Raw genomic sequence first — 18,963 nt, 5'->3', positions numbered from 1 at the left:
GAGGGGCAGTTGCCCCCCCCCCCCCCCCCCCCCCCCACCTCATGCGCTTATGATTATGGGCAGCTATTTAAGATATTGGTTTAAACGATATTTATTACTGTTCAAATACAGTGGCTTTACCACTAAAAGCTCAGTTTGGACAACCTAACCATCCACTACACAATATAGTCAACTGATGTTGGACAGGGACGTCAAGTTTCTTCTTGTTGTGTTTGATCTAACCATCATGTAAGTTCAATGCCAGAGAGCGTGATGTAGCCCAGTGGTAATGCACCTGCCTGATGCAGAATTCATCCCTGTCAGTGGGCCCACTGAGCTATTCTCATCCCAGCCAGTACGACTGGTATAGCAAAAGCTGTGGTATGTGCTATCCTGTCAGTGGGCCCACTGAGCTATTCTCATCCCAGCCAGTACGACTGGTATAGCAAAAGCTGTGGTATGTGCTATCCTGTCAGTGGGCCCATTGAGCTATTCTCATCCCAGCCAGTACGACTGGTATAGCAAAAGCTGTGGTATGTGCTATCCTGTCTGTGGGACGGTGCATATAAAAGATCCCTTGCTACTAATGGAAAAATGTAGCAGGTTTCCTCTCTAAGAATATTTATCAAAATCACCAAATGTTTGACATCCAATAGCCGATGATTAAAAAATCAATGTGGTCAAGAGATGCCTTTAAAAAAAAATAACCTTCAACTTTGTTTAATACCAGTGAATTATGGATGAATTTGAAAATGATCAAACCAAAGGTCTGTAGCATCAGGTTAATAAACTGTCACAATACTTCGCAACATACTGGATGTCAATTTCTTTTTCTTGTTTCAATGCAAAGTGTGCTCTAGCAATCTTATAGAAAACATCTGGAGTTGGTGGTGATGGGGGGGGGGGGGGGGGGGGGAGGGAGAGAGTTGGCAGTTGCACAATCGCTAAAGGGGAGTCACAAAACATATTTTATCTTTATCTATATAGGGTAGGACAAAACATGTAGATGTACACCCCCATCCTATTTCTATAGGCCAGTCTAAATCTGCTTTCACAAGAACCCAGAATGGGATAGAGGACACTCAAGCTAAACGTAACAGAAATAAACAGTCCAGCGTCATTCTTCCTTTTATTTCATCATTGTGCAAGATACACGTAGCAAGATATGATTTTAAATATTAATTATTGCCCCCTCTCCTCCTCCCCCAACCAGACAGATTTTCAGACCATATATTCACCACATTGTGCTAATACAGTGCAACCCTCTTAAACCTGTATCCTCTGTAAACTGGAATTTCCTCTAAACTGGACATTTTAAAGAGTCCCTTTTTAAAATCAGTACAGAACTTAACTTACAGATACCTCTTAAAACCTGACAGTTTTCTTCGTCTCAAGGGTGTACAGTTTAGAGGGTTTCACTGTATTCGGTTCCAGATTGACCCCTTGTCATTATGGGATTTCTGAAATCAGCTTGGGGATGGGGGGGCTTGGGGTTAAAGGGACTGTCCAGAGTTTTCTGCCATTGTATGATGTTTCCAACAGGTTAAATATTTTAATGACTACAATGACATACTGAATGTAGTGTCTTGTTTACAATATCAGTGTCTGTATTAAATTTGTTCCTGGTCATCCTAATGTCTGTAAGTAGCCCAAACTGCATTTAGTCTCCCAATAATTTTGTATGTATGAAAAAATATTATATATTTGGAAATAAAATCAGGGCTTCTAGAATTTGTATAAAATCCACTAGCCATGGGATTAGAGATTTAAAAAATGTACTAGCCACAATTAAAAATTCACTAGCCCTACTTTACTCTAAGTTAATACAATTTTACTAAACAATAGTAATAATTGGATGCGTCACCTAAAGAGGGAGATCGAGGTTATAAACTGTGGGGGGTTGGGGTGGGGCAGGATATTCATATTTACAAAATAAACTTAACTGCAAAATTTTACTTGTTTTCTTACAAGCCGTCGGGCATGGCAATAGTAGATATTTACTAGCCTAACACTGAATATCACTAGCCATGGAAGTGGGGTTACCATAATCTAGAAGCCCTGAAAATGAAGTTTGATCTAACACAAACACTAGGATAATCGAAAACACATTTAATATACAGACTCTGATGCAATAATGATTTATTTACTAAGTAATTTGGGTCATTAAAATGTCTCTGTTAGTTGGCAACATTGTAACAATGGTAACAAACTTGGGACAGACCATTTAAATATTAAATCTGGGTGGTATACGATATATACCATTCGGTATCGGTATTATGTTAATACTGATTTACTGTACCGAGTAAATATCAAAATACTGAAATTTCGGTATTGAAAAAAGTTTTTCGCCATTTAGCAAAGCACTAATAATATATCTGATGAATGCAAAATGGCTGAAAAGAAGAGCTGTATGGACATTGCTCTTCCTCGGAATCGACACAAAACAATTGTACATACACTTTGTGTTAATGGAAAGTATGAAATTAGCGGGTGAGCCTTAACTCGGGCATGCATTTAAAGCCGAGAATACAGATAATACCACTCGATATCAGTATAAAATTGTGTTAATACCAAATACCAAACCTGGAATTGTAATACCGCTCAGCTCTATTAAATATACAGATATTAAATGTCGCATCTTGATAGAGAAATAATCATTAATCACAATCATAACATGATAATAATTTATTATAAAAACTCATTGTACATGTGCATTGAAACACCTATGATCAAAGTATAAAGTTATGTGCAAATAACAGAAACTATAACATTCAGTAAATTTTGAGGGACCCGTTGCCAAAGAAAATTGCACCATATTTGTTTTAAAACAATCAAGAAATTAGCTATTAGAATTCACACAAATATCATCACAGTGATGTATGGTACAAGTGCATACGGAGGTTATTTCACAAATAAGGTTGTGGAAATAAGGAAACACAACTGTTTATTAAATCAGTACTAATGTATGTAACTGCACTGTCAGTTTTCTCAAACTTTCAGTAGGATATTGACCAAAATATTTTTTATTAATGTAAATATTTTTAGACAGGGAACACTGATGCTTCCTCCTCCATTTCCCAATTTAATATAATTATTTATTTATTATTTACTGTAATGCTTGGTTATAAATAAAGTATGTTTCAGTTTGAATGTTGCCTTCAGAAGAGAAAAATAATGGAAAAAACACCACAACTTCAGGGAAAATAAATATTAACATAGGAACACATGAAAATAATTTAAATCTAATGAAATTATGAAGCAATTATCAGGGCTCGAAACACGCCAAAAAATATAGTAGCCCAAAAAATAATAATGGATGTTGACAAATTTTGGTAAGCGAACCGTGAAGCATGAGCAAGATTTTAATGTGGAATAAATATATGCAATACAAATATTAATATTGTCTCATATGTTATAGCCATTAATTTTGTATATTTATCGCCCAAACAGGACATTGGTCGCATTTGGTGACCTGGCTACAGGCTGTTTCGAGCCCTGTTATTATCTTTGGAACAAAGTAAAATGTTTATAACTGAGGACATATTGAATAAAAGAAAATATTTCCGTAATACATGTATTACAGTTTGATACGAAATTATACTTCCTTTAAAAAGAACATTTGAATTATCTTTCTGAAGGCACATAATAAGAGATCCAAGATAGCTTGATGGAGTTATCTCTCTTTAGAACAAATGGATATAAATCAGTTATTTTTAAAAATAACTTTTATAAAGACAAAGACTGTCAAAGTCATGGTTAGTGCATTATATAATAAACAAAACCATTATGCTACATTGGCCTGAAAACTAAATTGTGTGTTTCTGGGAACGTACAAAAAATATTTTTGTTGGGCAGGTCAGCTTAAAAAAATAAAAAATAGGTAGGGTTGGTTTCCTGGGAACACACATTTTGTTTTACCACCAAAATATATTTATTCACAACAGCATTATGTAATTGATGTGATAAATATGCATATTTATTCATTACATAATTTCTAAGCTGGATAGCACACACCACAAAACTCTATTACCCGCTATTCTTTTCATTTTGCTTAATTTATATTCATGCCAAATGGATTTAAATAAATGTACACACTTACATAACAAATAAAAAAAACAATTCAAACACACACCAACGGTTTGAAGGCATTTTAAATTTTAAATGCGATTATAAATATACCAATGATCAATAAAAACTTCTTTTTTTTTAACAGAATTGGATTTTAAATTAACAACTATTAATTTAAAATTATATGTACACTAAATCAAATATGGACAATATACATGTGATTTGATATTATAAATATTGTAAGTACACTTAAGGGCAGATCCAGAAGTGATCAAATGGAGTGGGTGCAAGGCTCCATAATCATTTAATATCAGTTACGAGTGGCACATTCAAGTCATACTTTTTATTTGATTTTTTGAGTGGCAAAATTACCATCACCCCTTCACTCGTCCACCCCATTTGATCGATTCTGAAAATCCCTGTGAATACATTCAAATGACAAATCAGTCACTGTCTTAACAGACAACACAAGTTTTCATTTATATTTGAGCTACCCAGTCTTTTCAAAGAGTACCAACAAAGGCAGAATAAACAGACTCTGAACCAGCCACATATAAAAGACACTTATAGAAATATATCCAATACAATATGTTAGTAAAGTCTATCTGCTTACAAAGGATACGTTGTTATTAGAAATAAATGTAGGGGGTAGAGAGAGAGAGAGAGAGAGAGAGAGAGAGAAAGAGAGAGAGAGAGAGAGAGAGAGAGAGAGAGAGAGAGAAGAGAGAGAGAGAGAGAGAGAGAGAGGGGGGGGGGAAGAGAGACAGAGAAAGAGAGACACACAGAGAGATGGAGATAAAGAGGGGGTGCATGTAGGAAGGGCAAGAGTGGATGTATGGACAGAGAGAGAAAGAGGGAGGAATATCAGTGACAAGATGAAGAAATATTTCAACATCACTTTGGCCTGACCACAGAAATCATACAATCATCTATGTAAATTCACTGTCTTAATCACTATTCAAGAAAAAACAAACAAACAAACTAATCTCTCCCTAAATGAGTTAATAACACAGAAGGCTGTACATTATGTACAATATACAGGAAATATAAAATGATTTTAATTCACAACTTTTCGTACGATGTTTCTGTATAATAGTACCGGGTAATGTACAAAATGAAATTGCTAAACAGTTATTGATCTAAAAAAATATTTAGTATTCAAAATACAATCACCAAAATTTAAAGCAACATCATATATTTCACTCCGTTTAATATTTGGTCATGTTATATTTTGCAGGTACGGTAATGTTATAAGCGTGTCAAGTGTCATGTTGTGTTAAGCAGCTGCCAAAAAACATAGCAGAGTCAATGTGCTAAAGGTGTGGTCACACATCAGTTGGCCTACTAAAGGCAGTGTCACACAGATTATTAATGACATGAAAAATATCAGGTCAGTATGTTTCTTTTTTAACTAACACTTAGTACCATAAGCAGTTTTGCCCACAGTTAGAGCTAGTGTACTTTTTATATTTGACTATATACCCATAATTCAATCATAAATCGAGGATAACAAACGAGTTACCAGTTATTATCAAATTTATGTCCCGAGTATATGATTTTCAGTTGTCAAATGAAAATTACCAACTGGTACCAAGCTATTTATTCGATTTATTACTCCAGCTATCTGTTTCTGTAACAGCCTTGTACAAATTTAACAATGAAAACAGAAATCCATAAACTATGTAACATCATTTTGTTTGGTAAATCGTCATAATATTTGGAACCAACAAGGTCATTAGTTTTTAAGGGTCAAATTGTCCAATAATATTGCAAGTATAATATGTTCTCAAGGACGAATTACGATGTTTATTTCAGCCGTTATGAGCACTGGAGTAATAACTAGAGGATAATAAGTGAGTTACCAGTTACCTTTATGTATTACCAAATTTATATCCCAAGAAAAATAAACATTTCGTCACGAGCTTCAGAAAAACAGAGAGGTATGAGTTTGTTTGTTTGGTTTAACGACACCACTAGAGCACATTGATTTATTAATCATCAGCTACTGGATGTCAAACAAACTCTTTAAAAAAAAAAAATCTGACGTCAGTGGTATGTTTGGCAAATCCTTCTACGCTTTCCCCCTCCCCAACTCTGTGTTGGCTAAATCGAAAATGTATTTTGTGACCTTAATCTTCGTAAACTACAGTGAAATCTCTCAAAACCAGACCCTCATAAACTGGAATTCCCCCAAAACCAGACGTTTTACTGAGTCCCTATTTAAAATCCAGTACAGAACTTAGCCTCTCTAAACCGGATCCCTCCTAAAACCGGACATTTGTCTTGGTACCAAGGGTGTCCAGTTTAGAGGGGTTTCATTGTATATTGTTCTTGGTTTTTTTTTGCTTTTTGTTTCCTTTTTAATAAACTTAACATTATGTTCTCACAGCATCACAGCAGATCAAAAACTGACGCCATTCCTGTCTCGGAAAAAGCCAATCCCACTCTGATTGTATATCATGGATGTGACGCTGGCGTAGCTCTCAATGACGATCGGGCCCTCGATGATCGTGATCTTCTCCCCGGGCCGCTTCACGTCGTAGCACTTGCTCGTGGCCTGGACGAGCGACTCGAAGAAATCGTCCACGTTGTACGTGATCGTCTCATTCTCTTTCGGGTTGTAGATGAGCGGGTGGTGGCAGAATGTGGCGTACGGGATGTCAGTCGAGAACGGGTTCCACTTCTGGCCGAACGACAAGTCCTGACCTCGGTTCCAGCGCAGCTGTATTCCGCCGTGTTCCCGATCACTGGAAAATAACAGCATAAAAGACAATTTGAAGTGTGTTCCCGACCACTGGAAAATAACGTAAAAGCAAATGACGTGTGTTCCCGATCACTGGAAAATAACAGCGTAAAAGCAAATGAAGTGTGTTCCAGATCACTGGGAAATAACAATGTAAAAGCAAATGAAGTGTGTTCCCAATCACTGGGAAATAACAATGTAAAAGTCAATTTGAAGTGTGTTTCCGATCACTGGGAAATAACAATGTTAAAGACAATTTGAAGTGTGTTTCCGATCTCTAGAAAATAATGTTAAAGACGATTTGAAGTGTGTTCCCGATCATTGGGAAATAACAATATTCAAGACAATTTGAAGTGTGTTCCCGATTACTGAGAAATAACAGTGTTAAAGACAATTTGAAGTGTGTTCCCGATTACTGAGAAATAACAGTGTTAAAGACAATTTGAAGTGCTCCCAATCTCTAGAAAATAATGTTAAAGACAATTTGAAGTGTGTTCCCGATCATTGGGAAATAACAATATTAAAGACAATTTGAAATGTGTTCCTGATTATCGAGAAATAACAATGTAAAAATAATTTTTGAGTTTTGCAAAATAACGTTTTAAAGCAAGTATATAAAAAATTTGTATGAGAGACAAATATTGGGAATTGGTTGGAATCTCATCATCAATCATAATCAGTCATGGGGGGGGGGGGGGGGGGGGGGGGGGGGGGGGACGGGACGTAGCCCAGTAGTAAAGCGCTCACCTGATGCGCTGTCGGTCTAGGATAGATCCCTGTTGGTGGGCCTATAGGGTTATTTCTCGTTCCAGCCAGTATATCAAAGGCCATGGTATGTGCTATCCTGTCCGTGTAATGGTGCATATATAAAAGATCCCTTGCTCTATGACTGTCATAATTACCATATGTTTGACATCCAATAGCCGATGATTAATAAATCAATGTGTTCTAGTGGTGTCGTTAAAAAAAAAAAATCAGACTTCAGCGTTTCTGCCAGAAGGAAAAGGTTTGGGTATGTCACTATGGAATTGAATATTTACAATGCGTGATCACATGGCTAGTGGATTTTATAAAAATTCTACAAGCTCTGGGCCCCCACTCTAGGACTATATGTCAAATTATCAAAAATGGTGAACTGCCTTGACATCCAATAGCTGATGATTAATAAATCAATGTGCTCTAGTGGTGTCGTTAAACAATACAAACTTTGAATCAAACTGGAGGAATAAGTGCAGTTCACACATTCCCCCACAACTGATTGGCAATTTTTATAATCTATCATCACATCATGTTTACAACGGCATGAGTGTCCCAAGACTGGAGCAAAACCTCAAATTTGGACAAAACTGATGCACATATTCAGGAAAAATGTGCTAATTTGAGATCTTTTCATCATTTATTTCCATCATTCTACCCTCAACATTAGTTGTAACTCATGTAAAAATGTGTAGTGATTTGTTTGCAAACCTATGTAGCTGTTCGATAGAAATGCTAATATGAATAAACGTTGTTATCCTGATTCGGTCATTTGTGTTTAATTTGGGCAATTTTTAGCCAGCCTGCCAATCTACACAAATCAGAGCCAGTACGCCTATGTACAACGGTATCGTGAAATGATTTTCCCCCAAAATTCAATGCCTGAATACTGTTTCATACTTACGGCATGACCGAGTAATCTGGGTACTTGAAGTCGCCGATGACGATGGTGTCGACGCAGTGCAGCATGATGCGCTTGTACTCGATGACGCTCTGGTTGATGAAGTTGTACTTACACACGATCAGGGAGTTCTCCGTCAGCATGCAAATCTTCTCGTGCTCCAGGTCCCAGTGGTCAATCCTGACAACAACAAAAAAAACATACCCTTCAGTTTTCCATCTTCACACCAAATATTGTGGTATAAAGTAGCACGTGAAAAGGGTAGGACTTGCAGAGATGGACCAATATGAATGTGGTGCTGATGAACTCGTCACTGAGTCGTCAACACCAAAATCTTGGGACCTGTCAACATCTGGATTACTGATATGATGGTCATAACAGAAGAAGAGGAGGAAGAGGAATTCTGATAGCATAATTAAGAAAAATTTAATTGACAGAATAAAAAGGATGACTTGATTAATGAATGACACCTCAGTTGAAACAAATTAAGCTATGGCTATTTGCTGTTTAAGATATAGTTATTTCGACACTTGGTTGAGAGATCGACCAAACAATCAAGAGATTGACAGAGATAGATAAACAGAGAGAGGGAAGGAGGGAGAGAAAGAGAGAGACAGACAGACAGAAAAACAGAGACAGACATACACATGTAGAGAGAGAGAGAAAGAGAGAGTGAGAGACATACACATGTAGAGAGAGAGAGAGAGAGAGAGAGAGAGAGAGAGAGAGAGAGAGAGAGAGAGAGAGAGAGAGAGAGAGAGAGAGAGAGAGAGGGAAGGGAGGAAACCCTGCTGCTGAAAACCAGGTTGGGATCTTTTATATGCACTTTCTCATAGATAGGACAGCACATATGACAGCCTTTGTTAGACCAGTTGACTGGTTGGAAGAAAAAAAAAAGATGACATACTCTGTAAGAAGCCACGCCCCAGTAAGATTTCCATCCAGCTCTGGCTTGATGTGCATCCGGCATTTCTCCACTGCAGCTTCAAACGCTGTGTCCTACAACAAGAAAGGTAAATAATTTTCATTGAAAATATATTTCTTTAAATTACTTTTTCCTAAAAGTAGTACTAAACCAAATAACTTCCGGCGGGGTCAAAGTTCAAGGTGCGCCAAACTTTTGTTAGAGAAGTGAACACTGCAAGTCCTGTGATTGGTGATAAATGTGAGTGTGTTGGTTGTAAATTTTATTTCATCTAGTACCACTGAGTCAAGTAGCATTGTGTTTGAAACATGTATGGGGTACCTGTAAAAAGTACTCAAATTTTTTGCGGAACTAGGGTAGTCATTGACGCTACCCGTCATCTCAGAAATGAGCAGCTTGACCTCCATTTTTTTGTGTGAGGAGTGGTAGTATTTATAATCGTGGCGTTTATGTCGATTGATACGCTACAGGTAGGAGTTTTTAGCCACATATGTTACTATTGTCGTCTATGGGATTTGATTTGGTATTTACACCCTAAGTCACCATTCCTGCCTCTCTAACATTTAATACTTTTACAGACATCAAAATATGCTGAGAATGGTCATTTAGGTTACTATACATGTTATTCACAAGTATGATAATGTTTGTTTTGTTTAATGACACAACTAGAGCACATTGATTTGTTAATCATCGGCTATTGGATGTCACACATATGGTCATTTTGACACAGTCATAGAGAGAAAACCCGCTATATTTTTCCATTAGTAATGAGGAATATTTTATACTTACCATCCCACAGACAGAAAAGCACATACCACAGTCTTTGATATACCAGTCGTAGTGCACTGGTTGGAAAGAGAAATAGCCCAATGGGCCCACCGATGGGGATCGATCTCAAACTGACCACGCATCAAGTGAGTTCTTTACGACTGGGCTATGTCCTGCCCTTTCCCTCCTCACCAAGTACCAAAGTGCTTGCCTGATTTCCATCCCTGACCATTTGTGACACCCAATAGCCGATGTGTATTTTTGTGCTGGGGTGTCCTTATTAAACATTCATTCAGTCTAGGTTATTTCAGAGATCACCCAAATTAGCCAATTGCTAAAAAAAAATTGGTATACAAAACGACTACCATGTTTAGTCATTGGCTAATAAAATATTCTATAAATTAACAACATTTTAATAATTTTCAAGAGAATTCTCTACAAATCTGAAAATTGGCTAAACCAAAATTTGTTCCAGTATGAGCATTGCTATTTCTCATTCCAGCCAGTGTTCCACAAGTGGTTTAACAAAGACTGTGGTATGTACTATCCTGTCTGTAGGGTGGTTAATTTAACAGATCCCTTGCTGGTAATCAAAACCAGTACCCATGGCATGTCGGCAGTGAGTTGTCTCTCTCATTAGGGGGCGGGATGTAGCCAAGTGGTAAAGCGCTCGCTTGATGCACGGTCGGTTTGGGATCGATCCCCGTAAATAAAATGTGCTGAGTGTGTCATTAAATAAAACATTTCCTTCCTTCCTCTTATTATGTGGTCCTTAACCACACTTTAAAAAAAAAAATTAAGTTTGTTATTAAATAAAACATTTCTTCCTTCTTTTTCTTTACTGCATATCCTGTCCTAACTGGGTCAGTAACTCTGTCCACCATATCAGTGTGATCATTTGCAGGTGAGAACCCAGCATGTGCCACACCATGTAGTGTTAAGACACTGTACATGCTGTGAAATGTCAAAATCTCTATACTGCTTATCACTGTACATATACGGGGCGAGATGTAGCCCAGTGGTAAAGCGCTCGCTCGATGGGCGATCGGTCTGGGTTCAATCCCCACTGATGGGCTCATTAGGCTATTTCTCGTTCCAGCCAGTGCACCACGAATGGTATATCAAAAGCCATGGTATGTACTACCCTGTCTCTTGGATGGTGCATATAAAAGATCCCTTGCTGCTAAACTAAAAGAGTAGCCCATGAAGTGGCGACAGTGGGTTTCCTCTCTCAATATCTGTGTGGTCCATAACCATATGTCTGACGCCATATAGCCGTACATAAAATATGTTGAGTGTGTCGTTAAATAAAACATCTCTTTCTTTCTTTCTTTCACTGTACATATACAGTTTCAAACCCCTCATAACCGGACAAAGCGTAAACCTGAATTCACTTGAAACCTAATGTTTTTCATGCAAGAATTCTTTAAAATTATTTTAATCAGTATAGGAATTTTATCAAGAGTGGGTGTAGACTGTGGCGAGCCCGGTAGAGACATGCTACCCAGAAAATGTATTTAAAGAGAAAAAAATATATATATATTCTCCAGTAGGGGGTTTTGAAAACTTGAAAATTGATTCATAAATAGTGTTTAACATTTTAGAATTGTTAAGTGATCTCTAAAACTTGTAATGCAAATTGTGACACAATAATAAAAATAAAAAGTCCCTTGTCATGGCTCCGTCCCCTTTAAGAAAAAACAGTGCTGGACATAAAAATTCTTTAAAATGGATACCCTTTAAAAAAAGGATTTGTACTTTGTTCTGTAGATACATCTGGTTTAGAGGTGTTTCATTGTGTATATTGGTTTTGAAAAGAATTGTAAACTGATGGCGAGTGTGTTCGTATCGTGATTGGTTAAATACATTCTTTTTTTCCGGGATCAAATGAAAATAACACCCGGAAAGCTAATGACGTCAATAGAAAGTGACATCATTAGCAATTGGGACATGCCAAGTTTACGATTTAAGGCTCTATACCCAGTAGTTAGATTGTAGGCAGGTAAATTTTTTCAAGAAATACCAAATATACAGTTCCGTAGAAAAACAATTCAGTTTACAATGGACATAACAATATGGAGTTTTTAGATTTGCAGGTGTGATTGTCTATTTGATGCCCGCAAATGTTTCATTTTTAACCTCAGGCTAACACCTTCTGTCAAAAATTGCATTTGCAGGATCAAATAGACAATAACACCTGCAAATCTAAAAACCCCATATGGTTATCTCTTAAATTAATATTTCTTTAATACATATGTATATATCCATATTTGACCAACCATGAGATAAAATGGGTAAATGTGTAACGTCTTCTAATTTAAAATGAGATTAATTTTTTTGTTTCACAAGACAAATATGGATCTAATGTTATGATGATGGGGTGCACACACCCCCCCCCCACCCCCCGCCAAAAAAACCAACAACATAAAAAGTCACAAAAATCCTGTGATTAACCTATAAATATTATTTATTATTATAATTTTATTCTTTTTAAAAGGAGTGTATAATTATAATATGGGTGTTTCTTTTTAGGAAGTATGCCTTTTATAATGCATGTTATTGTAGAATTTTGCCTTTCTTCATGTTGCAAAAACAAATTAATAAAAATAAAAATAATTTTAAAAAATAGTAAGAAAGAAAATCCTTATACACCACTGGCTGAGCACTCCACCAACATTTACATATGCCCGTGGCAACATAACACTCATAGACACTCAAGCCCCTCCCCTCACCATCTACCAGTGACACTCATTCGTTTTGGGGGGTCGGATTCTGGCATGTTTATCATCACAATATTAGCTGACACAAGTCAAGACTTGTGCTGTTTGAGAAAAACATGAATAGATTAAAAACATAGGCCCCCTATTCCTTTTGACGTTGCGCAATCGCAAAACGTACACGATTTCTTTCGCATCGACATCCAAACAGTTTTGAGTCAAATGGACATGCCTACACTTTCCAAGGTTCTTTTCGCACACAAACAACACGCGTTTTATACCCTAACGCAGTTTTAGGCATCGATGTATCGTAGCCCAATCGATAACTACAACCAGCTAAAACTCACGAAATGAACTTTGACCTCCCTCGCTATTAAACAACTACAGCTAATTTAAAAATTAATAATCAAACCTTGTAGCTAAAATACGTCTTGGCAGCGACGTCGGTCCTGACAACCCCAGGTCTCATCGACGTTCGACTAGTTGTAGACGCCACCGACTGGCGACCAATGACGCTTCCTGGCCGGGCTCGGTCGAAACTCCCAGGGCCCTCAAACCCCACCTCAGGCTCCTTGTCAGGGGCTTTCTGAGCCTCGGCTGCATTAAGTTCTAACGTGGCTCCCACAAACTGACCTTCTAGTGCGGGTTTGTCGTCGTCTAAGTGAACTGTGGTAGAAGCTTCTTTACCAACCTCCATTTCCTTGTTGCCTTCGGCCATGTTGAAAGCGAATGATTTTCATTCGGGAATTTTCTTGCAACACGTTACGGACTTTCCCGAGTAGTTCCGAATCGAAATGAGAAATTCGTGAGACATTGCTAAAAACGTTCGTGACTTCTTCCTGCACGAAAATCAATTCCTATTGTTAATGATGTTAATATTTTTCTAATAAAAATGTATTACTGGGAATAGATATAATAATTAATATTAGGTTTTCCAAGTGTGACAAAATTGACTGGTGCATTCGTGACTTTCCGAAATATACTGCTTACAGAATTTTCGTAAACGGACTTTGTCGAAAGTTACACACAATCACGTGCTAATGTCGTCAAGGAATTTCATTGTAAACAGTAATTGACAACACATCATATGCTGCTGAAACAAACCCTAAAAATATCGATCTCTACTTCTTCGTTTGCACACTTAGTAGCATAATAAAAGTTTGTATATACAGTTATACATTTATATAACAAAAAATAAATACCTAGTCCAAAAATAACGAGTAAGAGGAAAAAGGTGATCACAGAAAGAAAGAAGAAAGAAGTGTTTTAATTTAACGACGCACCAAACACATTTTATTTACGGTTATATGGCGTCAGACATATGGTTAAGGACCATACATATTTTGAGAGGAAACCCGCTGTCGCCACTACATGGGCTACTCTTTCCAATTAGCAGCAAGGGATCTTTTATTTGCGCTTCCCACAGGCAGGATAGCACAAACCATGGCCTTTGTTGAACCAGCTATGGATCACTGGTCGGTGCAAGTGGTTTACACCTACCCATTGAGCCTTGCGGAGCACTCACTCAGGGTTTGAAGTCGGTATCTGGATTAAAGATCCCATACCTCGACTGGGATCCGAACCCAGTACCTACCAGCCTGTAGACCGATGGCCTACCACGAAGCCATCGAGGCCGGTCTAAATGGAAAGAGTAGCCCATTGCGTGGCGACAGCGGGTTTTTTCTCCCATTATCTGTGTGGTCCCTAACCGTATATGTTTGACGCAATAGAACCGTAATTAAAATGTGTTGAAACCAGCCTTGGTGGTGTCGTGGTTAAGCCATCAGGCATAAGGCTGGTAGGTACAGGGTTCGCAGACCGATACCGGCTCCAGAGAGAGTTTTAACGACTCAATGGTTAGGTGTAAGGCCACTACACCCTCTTCTCTCTCACTAACCACTAACAATTAACATTTAGCCCACTGTCCTGGACAGACAGCTCAGATAGTTCATGTGTGTGCCCAGGACAGCGTGCTTGAAGCTTAATTGGATATAAACACGAAAATAAGTTGAAATGTAATGTGTTGAATGCGTCAATAAATAAAACATTCCTTCCTTCCTTATGTTAGACAGCAAATAGCCATCGTTTATAATTAAAATGAGCTGAGATGTTGTTCTACAAATATTCTAGTGGAAATTATATTCACTTGGAATTCAACCAGTGCTCTACGACTGGTATATCAAAGGCCGTTGGATATGTTACCATGTCGGGTGGGGGGGGGGGGGGTGCATATAAACGATCCTTTCTGTTAATTGAAGAAACTAGCGGGTTTCTTCCGAAGACTATGTCTGAATTACCAAATGTTTGACATCCAACAGTCAACGATTAATTGACCATGTCCACGAACCTCCATTGACGTGCCTATATCCAACCAAGGTTCAGGCACGTCCATTCTGTGCCCAGTCTCAGCGCGCTCTAGTGGTGTGGTTAAACAAAACACATTTTACGTTATACTAAAACATCGCTATTTAACGTCCATCGCTATTTAACGTCCATCGCTATTTAACGTCCATCGCGAGTGCGAATGCGAATAATTGTTACATGCTCATATACCACTAGAGTTTCGAGCATGTCCGTCCCGGGGCTGTCTCTGGATAGCCAGGGGATAATTTTGAAATTTACATCCAAAAATTAAATAGTGGGCCTTTAAAATTTTGATGCGCATCTCTAATTAATATAATTAATAAAGAAAATTCTACTCATTAAATTTGGTCGCTAAATTAGATAGGGTGGTCAAAAAGAAATTAAATAAGATCGGTGGCCTGACTCGGAAGTTTTTGCAGTTTGATCACATTTGAATGTATGAATACGGGAATAACGAGGTCCGTATAGCGATCAACAGAATGTACAAAAAGGCAACAGCTGGGCAACAGGTCGATACTTCAATTCTCTGTCTTTCTATCTATCTATCTTTCCGCGAACAGTTCCGAACGTTCAGTTGGTTGGTTATACAGGTCTCCCTGACAGGACTGAAGAATTCGAGAGTTCACAGCACAAACTTCCCGAATGAGACAAATTTCGGCATTCGAGGTTAGTCTATGTAATTCAAGGGTGCGCCAAGGAGATATTTTAGGGAGAGTTCAAAGTCTATGTAATTCAAGGGTGCGCCAAGCAGATATTTTAGGGAGGTTTCAAGGGTGAAAAAGGTAAAATACCACATCGACTAACTACCTGAAAAGGACACTTCAATGAAAATTGTAAACACAAATTGTTATACGTTATAAAAAGGTGTGGTGGTGTGGGGGGGGGGGGGGGGGGGGGGGACTTTTTTCTATTTTTTTAATGTTATTTATTTATTTTTATATATATATTTAATATATATATATAATTTTTTTTTTGGAGGGGGAGCAGGTCTTTGGGTTTTGTTTGTTACATTAAAAACAAACAGATTTAAAAATTAAAAGAGGAATGTATTTATAGAGATAATTTGATCATAAATGAGCGTAAGGATCGAAATTGTGAATTGTGTCACGGTTAGTCCCTGTGCCGGAGCGAGGTGTATTACATAATTCTCAAACGAGTTTCATGATTACCGTCCTGTGATCGTCACACGTGTGGTATAATTGCTTTATTATCCACACGTTAAACATAGGGCGGAATAATTTACAAAACGTGTTTTTCTTAAACAAACAGGTGTTTAAAGGGACAGTCCTGCGTTTGTAGCCATTGTTAAGATGTTGTGGACTACCAGAGACGTTTCAAGGACAACACATTTGAATTAAATACATTTTCCTGGATAAAATATCTGTGTCTGTATATTTAAATGTATTTCTGATCGTCCCTGTATTGTATTAGCTGAAACTTCATTTCGTTTCCCAATATTTTTTTTTCGTACGTACGAAATTGTTAGGAGACCAAATCCAGTTTGGAGTGCATACAGATAATAGGACAACAAGAAACACTGAATATACAGACACCTATATTCTAAAGAAGAAACAATATTTACTATGTAATTTTAGTCGTTAAAAATATTTTATTAGTCGGAACATCTTACAATATCAACAAACTCAAGACTGTCCCTTTAATTATAGTAAATATATGTAGATACGCGCGTGTAAGTCTAAAACGGGCTGCGTAAATTCGACACAATTGGTTTTGAAAAAAAAAACCCATCTCATTATAGAGACTGTCCCATTGTAAAATTTCCCCGTCTAACAGAGCCTTGTTGCTGACTAAGATTACATATTAAATATATTTTCTCGTTTAGAATACCAGTGTCTGTATATTCAGTGTGTTTGCGATTGTGTGGTGATGTTTGCAGTAGGCGTTCATCATTGTATTTTTTTCGTACGTACGAAATTATTACAGAGACATCGGCAATTGTTTAATTTTAATTTTTCCAAAGTCTTAATTTTCCTTAAAAGAAATAAAAATTTCCTCCATCGCTAATAGACCTCTTTCACGTTCCCATTGCGCATGTGCGTCCCTTGCCGAATTGGACGGTATCGAAGCTATATACAAATTGGGGGGCATGATCGACAATTGTCATGAGCGTCGTGAGCAGCTTCGTAGGAGCTGTGAATCTCTAGCGACTAACGTACATATTTCGTATAAGATGTTAAAATGGCTGCGAAAAACGGTCTACTAAAGTTTACATCGGAATGGTTTAAGACCAAAAGCAGTTCAACATTGACTTAGACGAAGTCTCAAGGGTATTTTAACAACGCAAAATTAAGACTCGTACAATAAAATTAACTTTAGTGGAATGTGTTTTTTACTTTTAACAATTAGAATTATAATTAAATACTCACGCGGATTTCCAGTGATGTTTAATTCTCAGCATGTATCAGTATTTAAAATTTAATAAAATATGCCTCCCCTTGCCCCTAAAACCCCCAACAAAACCCCTAACTCACATAGACCTTTATCACAGCTATATATTCCCCTTATCGTTTCATTAAAAAAACCAGTCGTACAACTACTAATCAATGTTATGTGTTTATCCACAAATTATTTATTTATGTATTTATTTATTTGCTTATTTATTTATCTTATTTTATTATTTTATTTTATTTTATTTTATTTTCACTATCATTTATATCAGATACATACAACTTCACTTGAAATAATATCCGATATTTACGAAGTTTTAAAACATAATATTATATGAGCCATCACACGCGAAAACCTACAACTTAGCATGACGTCAGAAACCGAGTAAACGGGGCTGAAAGTTTGAAGTCACATGCAAATGCTGAAGTAAAAGTTGACATGCTGTTTCCGTTGTTTGTTTTGAAGAATTTAGAAGAAGACATCTTCTTCTTTACATGAAGATCAGTTTGAAGTAAACATATATCTGTATGTACAATAGTGTTTGGTTACTACTTTGTATTTTGTACCTGAGAACATTGGTTGAGATCGTTACCGATAAATGCCGATATCATCAGCACTTGATACACATTTACAAGCATAGGGAGAAGTCCTATATATCGATATGGTATGCAAGTACCACACGTTTTTATAACGTACATGATTATTCATAACATAAAGTGCAGCAACTTTTCCACAGTGGTAGACCCATGCAACCCAATACGATCCTAATGTGATGTTTGTTCTAACTTATGAGTATTGTATATAACTTCAGGCCCGTAGCCAGCATAATTAGCTGTGTGTGTGTGGGGGGGGGGGGGGGAGAGATCGAAATTTCATGTAAACAGAACTCATCAAACGCGAGCGCCGAAGGCGTAGACGGGGGGGGGGGGGGGGGAGAGGAGGGGAGGGGAGGGTTTTTCCTACACACACACACACACACATACACACACACACACACACACACACACACACACACACACACACACACACACATATATATATATATATATATATATATATATATATATATATATATATATATATATATAACCCCTTGCCAAACAATGAGATGACGCCGGTTGCACTCGAGAATAATACATGAACTTTTGTTGCGAAATATACGTTAACAAGTTGCATTAAGTTGTGGTATGCATGTAAAATGGCCTGGTCACAGAGCCACGACAAGAAACGGTTTGTTTTCAGTCATACCAATGTATTTATAATAAATGATACATGGCATACTTCTCACATCCCACAGACAGGATAGCATACACGACGTCCTTTGATGGATCAT

At 37.4% G+C, this 18,963-nt stretch overlaps 2 protein-coding genes across 2 annotated transcripts in view; one reads left to right on the top strand and one right to left on the bottom strand.

Moving 5' to 3' along the window:
- Positions 1–2,073: 2,073 nt before the first annotated feature.
- Positions 2,074–13,566, bottom strand: LOC121390002 (tumor protein p63-regulated gene 1-like protein). Its single transcript, XM_041521694.1, has 4 exons — positions 13,270–13,566; positions 9,355–9,446; positions 8,451–8,627; positions 2,074–6,794 (listed from the first exon to the last, which is right to left on the bottom strand). Exons 1-4 carry the CDS (start codon positions 13,552–13,554, stop codon positions 6,449–6,451), a joined length of 900 nt encoding a protein of 299 aa, XP_041377628.1. The 5' UTR covers positions 13,555–13,566; the 3' UTR covers positions 2,074–6,448.
- Positions 13,567–15,771: 2,205 nt separating this feature from the next.
- Positions 15,772–18,963, top strand: part of LOC121390736 (transmembrane protein 163-like) — a 33,343-nt gene continuing 30,151 nt past the window's right edge. Inside the window, exon 1 of the mRNA XM_041522638.1 lies at positions 15,772–15,887. The gene's annotated coding sequence lies outside the window, so the exon portion shown is untranslated. The remainder of the gene's footprint in view (positions 15,888–18,963) is intronic.

This window comes from Gigantopelta aegis, chromosome 15, assembly GCF_016097555.1.
Source record: "Gigantopelta aegis isolate Gae_Host chromosome 15, Gae_host_genome, whole genome shotgun sequence".
NCBI classification, from domain to species: Eukaryota; Metazoa; Mollusca; class Gastropoda; order Neomphalida; family Peltospiridae; genus Gigantopelta; species Gigantopelta aegis.
The sequence above is the reverse complement of the archived record's forward strand: the minus strand, read 5'-3'. Positions and strand labels throughout refer to the sequence as shown.

What these genes read in the sequence shown, in the direction of transcription:
- LOC121390002 (XM_041521694.1), bottom strand. Translation starts at nt 13,554, where the DNA reads ATGGAGGTTGGTAAAGAAGCTTCTACCACAGTTCACTTAGACGACGAC. An exon ending in AGACGTATTTTAGCTACAAG is followed by an intron (nt 9,447 to 13,269) that starts GTTTGATTATTA and finishes TTCTTGTTGTAG; the next exon opens with GACACAGCGTTTGAAGCTGC. An exon ending in CCAGATTACTCGGTCATGCC is followed by an intron (nt 6,795 to 8,450) that starts GTAAGTATGAAA and finishes GTTATTTTCCAG; the next exon opens with TGATCGGGAACACGGCGGAA.